The sequence below is a fragment of the Jatropha curcas genome, chromosome 2, assembly GCF_041381405.1.
Source record: "Jatropha curcas cultivar XTBG-Jc1 chromosome 2, XTBG_Jcur_1.0, whole genome shotgun sequence".
NCBI classification, from domain to species: Eukaryota; Viridiplantae; Streptophyta; class Magnoliopsida; order Malpighiales; family Euphorbiaceae; genus Jatropha; species Jatropha curcas.
The window spans coordinates 32,996,694-33,006,697 of NC_143152.1; the positions used below are offsets into that span (position 1 = coordinate 32,996,694).

Sequence of the window (10,004 nt, forward strand, 5' to 3'; positions counted from 1 at the left end):
TTTTGGATTTGGCCATTGAATTATTCTGATTTGAACTCCCTATTCAAACGGAGAGAAATTTTTTCCTGGTAACTTTAAAAATTATTGTAAAAATAGTATTATTCAGAGTAATCAGTATATCTTAGATCATTGCATTATCTTATCCCCAATAAATTTAAGACTGTCAAACCATTCTTCCATTTTTTGTTCGTTACAATAGGATCAAGCAATCAATCAAGGCAAAGAAATATCCCAATCCTTATCCGTTCTATCCTTATGCCCTGTGACCCACCATCTTTATCTACAAGGAGACAAAGCACAACTTATTATAGGGAAGCACATAGCATAGAGACAGTGACAGTGAAATAACTCATAACTGCTATTCAAACCCACTGGTTAAACGAAATCGAAAGGCCCAAAAAGATCTTTTGTCCCCAGCTATCAATCAAACCAACCAGTTCGCGAGTTCCCATAGCCATGCAAAGCTTTTAGAGGTTTCTGGATAATGCAACTTCTGAGTCTCTATTTTTTATAGGCCGTACTGATACTGAAAATCCATTTGTTGCTTTTAGCTATATTAGCTTCAGGACTGTTCAAGAAATCCAGTGTCTGCGTTTTTGTTTTTTTTTTAAGGAAATGGGAGTATTGAGTGAGGGTATTACGCAGATTTTGATACTTGTAGCTTCCTTGGTTGGTATTGGGTATGCTTTGCTTCAATGGTTTTTGGTGTCACAGGTGAAGGTTTCTGGTGACTCTCTTAATGGTTATAGTGAGAGGTTGATTGGAGAGGAAGAAGAAGGAATTGATAATCTCGATGCTTCTCTCAAGTGTGCTGAAATCCAGAATGCTATTTCTGTTGGTGAGTCTCTCTCTTTCTCTCTCTCCCTATCTCCATGTGTGTATATGAGTTTCTGAATGCCTCTTAGTTTGTTTGCAAAATGGATAATTTGGCTATGGCTCATTAAGCAACTGTTGTTTATTTACACAGCATTATGATTGCTTTTTAATTTTGGAGTATGAGTTCCAGTATGTCAGGCCAAAATATTAAAGATTATCAAAGGTGAAAAATAATGAAAAACATTTCTCCTGTCTGTTTTTTTCTGGGTTTATTCTTGCTGATGTAAGCTTCTCATTCTTGGCTTGGGTAGTATTTTTCCTTTTTGTGGTTTTAGATTAAATTTCCAATTCTTTTTCTTTGTATATTTATATACATATTTGTTTGTTTCCTCTCTAACAAATTCTTATGTCATAGTTTTTATATATTTCCCTTCTGTTTTACTGGCAATGAGTTAATATATCTTATTTATAGTCAACATTTATCTTTCATCTCAAATTTGTGATCCAAATTGTTAAAAACAGGCCTTTTCTTCGCATTAGGAAGCAGAAAAACAATTGAAATTATTTTATTTTAGTGGCACACTAAGAACCAGTTTCATCTTCACTTCCGTGGTTTTCTTCCTCTTGATCTAATTGAAATTATAATGCAAGATCATGGAACCACCTTACCCCTAACAAAATAATAGCAGAAAACATCGAAAAGTAATTCAAAATAAAATCTTTCTTTGAAGTTATGCAATTCTAACTTGCAGTTGAACTGAGAAAGAGTAGTTTGGCAGTTGTATTTGTCGATTATGATTCTTCCAAGACATTTCAGTCTCCTCTCTATGATACATTTCAGTCTCCTCTCTATGAAATGTAAAGATGATCATTTACCTTCCCTACAGTGCAGTTGTGTACATTATACACGTTCCCCTTGTTTCTGCTGTGTCAATTTAGGACCATAATACACATTATTAATCCGTTTCTGTTATTCTTATTTATACTCTTATGCATCATAATTGCCAAAAATGAAATTCAATTAGTGTAAAAAAGTTGAATTTCAATTTTTAATTTTTAATTTCATTTTCCCAGGGGCAACCTCATTCCTTTTCACTGAGTACAAGTACCTCAGTATCTTCGTGGGCGTTTTTGGTGCAATCATCTTTCTCTTCCTTGGTTCAGTTAAGGGCTTTAGTATCCAAAGTGAGCCTTGCACTTACAACAGGGGGAATCTTTGTAAACCAGCTTTGGCCAATGCCATGTTCAGCACAGTTGCTTTCTTGCTTGGTGCTCTCACTTCTGTTCTCTCAGGTTTTCTAGGCATGAAGATTGCAACTTATGCAAATGCCAGGACAACTCTACAAGCAAGGAAGGGTGTTGGAAAAGCCTTCATCACTGCTTTCCGGTCTGGGGCAGTGATGGGTTTCCTTCTTGCTGCCAATGGGCTTTTAGTGCTCTTTGTCTCCATCACCTTGTTCAAACTCTACTATGGAGATGATTGGGAGGGACTTTATGAGTCTATTACTGGTTATGGTCTTGGAGGCTCATCAATGGCACTCTTTGGAAGAGTTGGAGGAGGTATATACACAAAAGCAGCTGATGTTGGTGCTGACCTTGTTGGTAAAGTTGAGCGAAATATCCCAGAAGATGATCCTAGAAACCCAGCTGTAATTTGCTTGAATCCTTTTACTGTTTTTAACTGATATTGGTTGCCTAATTTTTGTGTTTGTTTAGATATCCTTTTCTGTGGCATGTGCATGTAGGCTAAATTTTAAAATCATACATTTTCTTCAAAACTGATGTGAGGATTTTAATTGAACAAAATTTACAGCAAGAGATTAGGAGATAATGCCTCCCTTCCTGCCCCTGCAAATATTTTGCATTTCTACAACTCATCAGTGATCCTATTCTCTGCTTTTTTATCTTAGCTTTTCCAAGTCCTGTAATGTTCACAATGTTATAGTTCTAAACTGCTAATGTTAGATGCTGCTTATTTCTATGCCATTAAAGATTTATAAGTTGCTTTAAATTTACTGTGCTTATGCAGGTTATTGCTGATAATGTGGGTGACAATGTAGGAGACATTGCTGGGATGGGTTCTGACCTTTTTGGGTCTTATGCTGAGTCATCTTGTGCAGCACTTTTTGTCGCATCAATTTCGTCGTTCGGAATCAGCCATGACTACGCAGCCATGTCTTATCCATTGATTATAAGTTCAATGGGAATCATTGTTTGCTTGATAACTACACTTTTTGCAACTGATTTGTTTGAGATTAAGGATGTAAGTGAAATTGAACCCTCATTGAAGAGACAGCTTCTCATCTCAACTGTTTTGATGACTGCTGGGATTGGTGTGGTCAGCTTCTTAGCTTTACCATCGGAGTTCACTCTCTTTGATTTTGGAACTAACAAGGTTGTAAAGAACTGGTATGATACCTTTCGCTATCCTGAATCTTTTTTACTTAGAAATTTTCCTACTTTTAGGTTTTCTTTGTGTTGATAAATTATATGTTACTGCAGGCACCTTTTCTTTTGTGTTGCAATTGGCTTGTGGGCTGGACTTGTTATTGGGTATACAACTGAGTACTATACTAGCAATGCTTACAGGTGAACTTTTCGTCATTAGTTCATTACCTAACAAGTATTCTTTTCAACACTATTTCATGGTGGTGCTGATAAATTATCCTTTTCAAAATTTGCAGTCCAGTGCAGGATGTAGCAGATTCTTGCAGGACTGGTGCTGCAACAAATGTGATTTTTGGGTTAGCTCTGGGATACAAATCCGTCATCATTCCCATATTTGCCATTGCAATTGCAATCTATGTTAGTTTTAGCATGGCTGCCATGTACGGTATTGCCATGGCTGCTTTGGGAATGCTCAGTACTATCGCGACTGGTCTTGCAATTGATGCTTATGGACCCATAAGTGACAATGCTGGTGGTATTGCTGAAATGGCTGGAATGAGCCACAAAATACGTGAAAGAACAGATGCTCTTGATGCTGCTGGAAACACCACTGCTGCAATCGGCAAGGTAGGATTTCCACTTACATTTATATCTCACTAAATTAATTGTGGAACTACTGATGTCAAAATTTTAGTTTCAAGCTCCCGCATGTAGTCATCACAATTGCAACATCACTTGTAGAAAAGCTGACATTATGTTCCTGATTCAGGGTTTTGCTATTGGATCAGCAGCTCTTGTTTCCCTCGCTTTGTTTGGTGCCTTCGTTAGCAGAGCAGGCATCAAAACTGTTGATGTCTTAACCCCCAAGGTCTTCATTGGGCTGATTGTTGGTGCCATGCTTCCATACTGGTTTTCTGCCATGACAATGAAGAGTGTGGGAAGTGCAGCTCTCAAAATGGTTGAAGAGGTTCGTCGGCAATTCAATACCATTCCAGGACTTATGGAAGGTAGAGCTAAACCAGACTATGCCAATTGTGTAAAAATTTCAACAGATGCCTCACTTAGGGAGATGATCCCACCTGGTGCTTTGGTTATGCTTACACCACTTGTAGCTGGAACCTTCTTCGGAGTCGAAACTCTTTCCGGTGTTCTTGCTGGTTCACTTGTTTCTGGTGTCCAGGTATATTATTGTTTACTTCCCCCCAACAGAAATCATGCTGGTTCACTACTAACTTGTTTGAATTCCATGCGAAATCTCTTAGTTCATGCCTGTGGTTGTTTCCTGTTTATTAGGTTGCCATATCAGCTTCTAACACTGGAGGGGCATGGGATAACGCCAAGAAATACATTGAGGTAATTTTCCAAGCTTTTTTTTTAATCTGCTAAAGAACAATAAGAAGCATATATCAATCTCTTTAGAGTTGCAATTTTTCACTACAATGTGGTATAGGCTGGTGCTTCTGAGCATGCTAAATCACTTGGTCCTAAAGGTTCTGATCCTCACAAAGCTGCTGTGATTGGCGACACGATCGGAGACCCACTAAAGGACACTTCTGGTCCGTCACTTAATATTTTGATCAAGCTCATGGCAGTTGAGTCCTTGGTGTTTGCTCCATTTTTTGCTGCTCATGGAGGTCTGTTATTCAAATTGCTCTAAATGGTATCCACCGAGTAAATCGGCCAAATTATGTCTACTAGTAAAGCACTATCCTGTAATTCCGAGCTCTTACTGTTACAGTTTCGACATGTAAATGATAAACGATCAGGCTTTGCTACTGCCAATTTTACCTTACCATGAATAAATTTGTAGTTTTCATGTGTATATTTCTTGTTTCCTACTTTCTTGAAGAATTATGATGAACCGTCCTTACCTTGCTCTCATTTCTTTATTCATCAAGAGGCTTAATGGGCCGGGATAATCATCTCTTTGATCCAATGTATTAGTGAAAATTCTTATTTTGAGAATATTTCAATTCAAGACCTCCCACCTGAGAATATCGATCGTACCATACTTAGTTGACAATGATAAAAAGAACTAATTTATATAATATTAATTTCATATTGTGTAATGAATGGAAAGATCCAAATTAAGAGGTTGCATTTTTTGGCTACTTAGCTCTCTCAAATAGAGTGCGGTAATTAAATTAAATACAAAGTAAAACGGTATGGTAATCAAATTAAATTAAGGTACAAGGTTAAAGAGTTAGTTAAAAATAAGAATAATGTTGGAGTTTTAAAAACTTATTAGGATAATACAGTTTCTTAAATGACCAATATTTTTAAAATAAATAGATAATCATAAATAGTTTGTAGTTTTTTTATAAATTACTAAATAATTAGTATTTGGTTGTTGATTATTAACTCATTGAGTGTCTTCCAATGTAAGCATTGAAATCAAAAAATAAAATAATAGCCGGCCCCTGCTATGTACAAAACAATGGCCTACATAAATCACCACTTTTTGTGGTTTTTAGTAGCCTTTTTTAAGCATTTACCTGTCCTATTACCAATAAAAGTCAGCTCATTTTGTGATGGTTTGCTTTTTATTTATTTTTTAGATATCTCAATATATATGTTTGTAAAGTTTTAAAATTTAAATATATTTTTTCACAATAATTTTTATGATTATTTATTAAATGAAAAATTTTTTATTAATATCTTAATTAATTAAGGGAAAAAAGATAAAATAATTTTTATTGATTAAATTTTTAATATGCGTATTTTGTCAAACCATCTGGGACGGAGGCATATAATGTGAATAAATTACTAATTTAATAATTTGACTTTTCTTTTAATTTAGCTATTTTTGGCTGGAGATTTTTTTTAAAAAAAGTTTTATACATCATAAATTTAATGATTTGATTTTTTTTAGGTATTAGTGGATCAACTCCTTTATGATACAAATCCAATTCTTTTTTGAAAACTGATACAAATCCAATTCTAATACGATAATTTTACCTCTTTAAGCCAAAAAAAAAAAAAAAAAAAGCAACCTGCAGTGGGGTCTACACCAACCAAATACCACTCAATAAGCGCCATTTGTCAGTTGCTAACCCTTTTTTCAAAAATTGAAAAAGCATAGAAGGAAAATCTAAATCCAGTTGCTAATTCTTACGTGTCACATTTTTCATTTGCTCTCTACGAATCGTGTAATTTACCAATGTTTTTTTGCCATGTCAAAGAAATGACACCGTAGTCTTACATGTCAGTCTATTATTAGTCCAAGTCATCGTAACTATCCAGCTAGGACATTTACCTGTAGTGAAATACTCGATTAACCAACCGTTAACATCGATACAGAAAACCCCCTATAAATTCCCCCGTCACTCTCAGTCCATACAGCTCCAATTTCATTTTTATCTCCCTTTCTCTCTCGCCATGGCGAACCCTAAATCTCTCTCGCTGATTATCCTATCAGTTCTAGCGATTGCCTCTGCAGAAGTTTTCTTCGAGGAACGTTTCGATGGTATTTCTTATTTTTCTTCTCATTTTGTACATTTATTTTACGCATTTGTGAGTGGGTATATATACACACTTTTTGATCACTGTCAAATGCGTTCACTGTTCTCATTTGGTAATGTCGATTACGGTTTTTACTACTTGAATTTGATTAGATGCGTGGAGGATCAGTGTTTGGTGAGTTTAATGTGTGGATCAGTGGATCTAGTAGTTCTGTATCTGAGCTTTGTTTAATCGCAGAATTAAGGCTAGAAATATGGACATTCTCCTAGATCTGCTAATTATCTGATTATGTAGATTCCTCTTTGTATTCTGTTGATGTATTGTCTGGTTTTGCGTTTCGAAATGATATTTGACTGGATTCTGAGTTTTGGAACATGATTGATTTCTGTCGAATTTGCGATTTCTGATTGTTTCCTGGAAAAATTATGTGATTGCATGTGCGAGTATTCGACTGGTGAAACATTTGTTTAGATCTGCATCAATGAGCTTTGTATAGTCGATAACAGTTCCTGTATCTTATTTGATTATGATGATTGCATGTCAAAATTTTGTAAAAATGGATATCTGCACGTGGTTTCATTATCATGAATAAGATTGTACAGTGGTCAAAAGTTGACATCATTTGTCGATTCCCTGGCTTGCTCAAAAGGCAGGTTTACCACTTCTGGAACCAAAGGCAGCATTGATCGTAACTATTTAAAGCTGTGCCTATTACCATTTTGCTTTTCATTTGTAAATTTTATATACTCGGTACATTAAAAGAGTTGCTGCTAACATTTTAGCTGGTAATTCTGTGCCTGACTGTAACATTTTCTCATTTCCAATTTCCTTTTTGTCATGATGCACGAACTTAAAGATGGATGGGAAAAGAGGTGGGTTGTATCTGATTGGAAGAAAGATGAAAACACAGCTGGTCAGTGGAACTACACTTCTGGCAAGTGGTATGGAGACGCTAATGAGAAAGGTATTATTCTGGCCGATCCTAATTGAGTTACTAAATTAAGGAAATGCTATTCTGTAGTATTCAAAGGCTGTTATGAGTGGGTGGATGGATGATGGTTTTGACCTCTTGATACAGGAATCCAGACAAGTGAAGATTACAGGTTCTATGCTATTTCAGCTGAATTCCCTGAGGTCAATAACAAAGATAAGACACTAGTATTTCAATTTTCAGTCAAGCATGAACAGAAACTCGACTGTGGTGGTGGCTACATGAAGTTGCTCAGTGGCGAGGTTGACCAGAAGAAGTTCGGTGGTGATACCCCATACAGGTTAGCACCAGTTGCCTATATGATTTAAGCGTTCTGCAACTTGCTGTAACTTATTGTTTGACTTTGTCTGATAAATCTAATGGTGTACTGATTTGGTCTTTATGGTTGGCTGTAGTATTATGTTCGGACCAGATATCTGTGGCTACAGCACCAAGAAAGTTCATGCTATCCTTAATTACAATGGGTCAAACCACTTGATCAAGAAGGAAGTTCCATGTGAAACTGACCAACTTAGTCATGTTTACACATTCATCATCCGTCCAGATGCTACGTATAGCATCCTTGTTGATAACGTAGAGAAGCAGACTGGCAGTTTGTACTCTGACTGGGATCTTCTTCCGCCAAAGAAAATCAAGGATCCAGAGGCAAAAAAAGTAAATATTTAGCATCTTCATCATTATCACTTCTTGTTGGTATTTAGGTTTTTGTGGTAATTCATCTTTTATAACTTGATTGTAGCCTGAAGATTGGGATGACAAGGAGTTTATTCCTGACCCTGAGGATAAGAAACCTGAGGTAATTATGCGCCTCACTTTCTCGTGCTAAGGTTGTAATGTGTTATCTGAGGCCAACATTTGCTATAAATTTCTTTTAGGGCTACGATGACATACCAAAGGAGATTCCAGATCCTGATGCAAAGAAGGTACATATTGATGTTCCAATGTCATAATTATTCTTGAGGAAAAAAATTGCTTATAGAAGTTGTTAATTGTAGCCTGAGGATTGGGATGATGAGGAAGATGGTGAATGGACTCCTCCAACCATTGCTAATCCTGAGTACAAGGGTCCATGGAAGGCCAAGGTTTGTGAATTCATGATCATTTTGAACCCTGTGATGGCAATTGATTTGGAGCCATGGTTTTAATGAACCATAATCTGTGCAGAAAATAAAGAACCCCAACTACAAGGGCAAGTGGAAGGCACCAATGATTGACAACCCAGGTTTGTTCTGGTTCAGTTTGTTCGTTTTTGTCCTTGAGTTTTAGGAATATATTAACAATCAAACAAACGTTTTTCAGATTTCAAGGATGACCCACATCTATATGTCTACCCTAACTTGAAATATGTTGGTATTGAATTGTGGCAGGTAATTGTCTTATCATATTTACTCCATTAGATTGTATTCACAGCTTGGAATCTAACAAACCAAGATTATTTATGTGTCAGGTGAAATCTGGAACATTGTTTAAAAATGTCTTGCTTTGCGATGACCCTGAGTATGCAAAGAAGCTTGCTGAAGATACTTGGGGAAAGCAGAAGGATGTATGTTTCTTTTTTCTTGACTAAGTTCAATTTTCAGAAGAGATTTTCTACAAGATATTGACCGAGTATGTGTATTTTGCAGGCTGAGAAGGCAGCTTTTGAAGAGGCCGAGAAGAAGAGAGAAGAAGAGGTACCTTTTTTTTTCTGACGTGCTAGAAATTTCATTTCTTGGGTGGAAGTAGTCAGAGGGTTGTATAACTAAAAAACTCACTCCAAAGTTTTTGACTCTTTCAGGAAAAGGAAGACCCAGCTGATACTGATGTAGGCCTCCAAATTACTTGCTAAAGCCTTGTTTTTTTCTGTCTTTTCACATTTACTCGATCTGGCCATAACTGAATTTGTGGTCTTTTTCAGGCTGATGAAGATGAGGATGAGTCTGAAGATACCGAAGGAGAAGAAGACAGTGAAGTAAAAGAAGACGACAGTGCTGACACCAAGGATGACGTACATGTAGGTGTTCTTCCTTTATCAACATCATAATAGAAATAAACTTTCTACACTAGTGCGCTTATGGACTGTTTTTGTTTGTGTTTGCAGGATGAGCTCTAGAGAGGATGCACTTTTGCAAGCGAATCTGTCAGGAGGAGATGAGAGTGGACATCTTTTAGACCTCCTAAATATTTTTCTTTTTCCTTTTTTATTCTTAGCCTGTAGGATTTTTATGTTAGGCAAGAAAATAGAGTTGGAAGACTGCATGCAAAACTGCGTGGCTGATTGTTTTGAGACCCATTTAAGACCAATCCGAGCCTTAGAACGAAGAGGATATTTTTTATCTACACATTATTAAATAGTTTGGATTTTATA

General features: G+C 36.4%; 2 protein-coding genes across 2 annotated transcripts; both read left to right on the top strand.

The window, feature by feature from the left end:
- Window positions 1-197: 197 nt before the first annotated feature.
- LOC105647416 (pyrophosphate-energized vacuolar membrane proton pump 1) lies at window positions 198-5,026 on the top strand. The gene is made up of 8 exons (XM_012233483.4): window positions 198-838; window positions 1,891-2,465; window positions 2,846-3,225; window positions 3,319-3,405; window positions 3,501-3,831; window positions 3,974-4,384; window positions 4,498-4,557; window positions 4,655-5,026. The coding sequence occupies exons 1-8, from the start codon at window positions 616-618 to the stop codon at window positions 4,859-4,861; spliced, it is 2,274 nt and encodes a 757-aa protein (XP_012088873.1). The 5' UTR covers window positions 198-615; the 3' UTR covers window positions 4,862-5,026.
- A 1,476-nt stretch (window positions 5,027-6,502) lies between these two features.
- Window positions 6,503-10,004, top strand: CRT1A (calreticulin 1a). Its single transcript, XM_012233481.3, has 14 exons — window positions 6,503-6,670; window positions 7,523-7,630; window positions 7,745-7,937; window positions 8,053-8,311; window positions 8,397-8,453; window positions 8,533-8,580; window positions 8,653-8,739; window positions 8,822-8,879; window positions 8,957-9,024; window positions 9,105-9,200; window positions 9,283-9,330; window positions 9,435-9,461; window positions 9,555-9,650; window positions 9,738-10,004. The coding sequence occupies exons 1-14, from the start codon at window positions 6,583-6,585 to the stop codon at window positions 9,747-9,749; spliced, it is 1,245 nt and encodes a 414-aa protein (XP_012088871.1). The 5' UTR covers window positions 6,503-6,582; the 3' UTR covers window positions 9,750-10,004.

Bases quoted from the DNA above. Each gene is read 5' to 3' on its own strand.
- LOC105647416 (XM_012233483.4), top strand. From the start codon at position 616: ATGGGAGTATTGAGTGAGGGTATTACGCAGATTTTGATACTTGTAGCT. The intron at 839-1,890 runs GTGAGTCTCTCT...TCATTTTCCCAG, and splicing joins CCAGAATGCTATTTCTGTTG to GGGCAACCTCATTCCTTTTC. The intron at 3,226-3,318 runs GTATGATACCTT...ATGTTACTGCAG, and splicing joins AACAAGGTTGTAAAGAACTG to GCACCTTTTCTTTTGTGTTG.
- CRT1A (XM_012233481.3), top strand. From the start codon at position 6,583: ATGGCGAACCCTAAATCTCTCTCGCTGATTATCCTATCAGTTCTAGCG. The intron at 7,631-7,744 runs GTATTATTCTGG...CTCTTGATACAG, and splicing joins TGGAGACGCTAATGAGAAAG to GAATCCAGACAAGTGAAGAT. The intron at 8,880-8,956 runs GTTTGTTCTGGT...AACGTTTTTCAG, and splicing joins ACCAATGATTGACAACCCAG to ATTTCAAGGATGACCCACAT.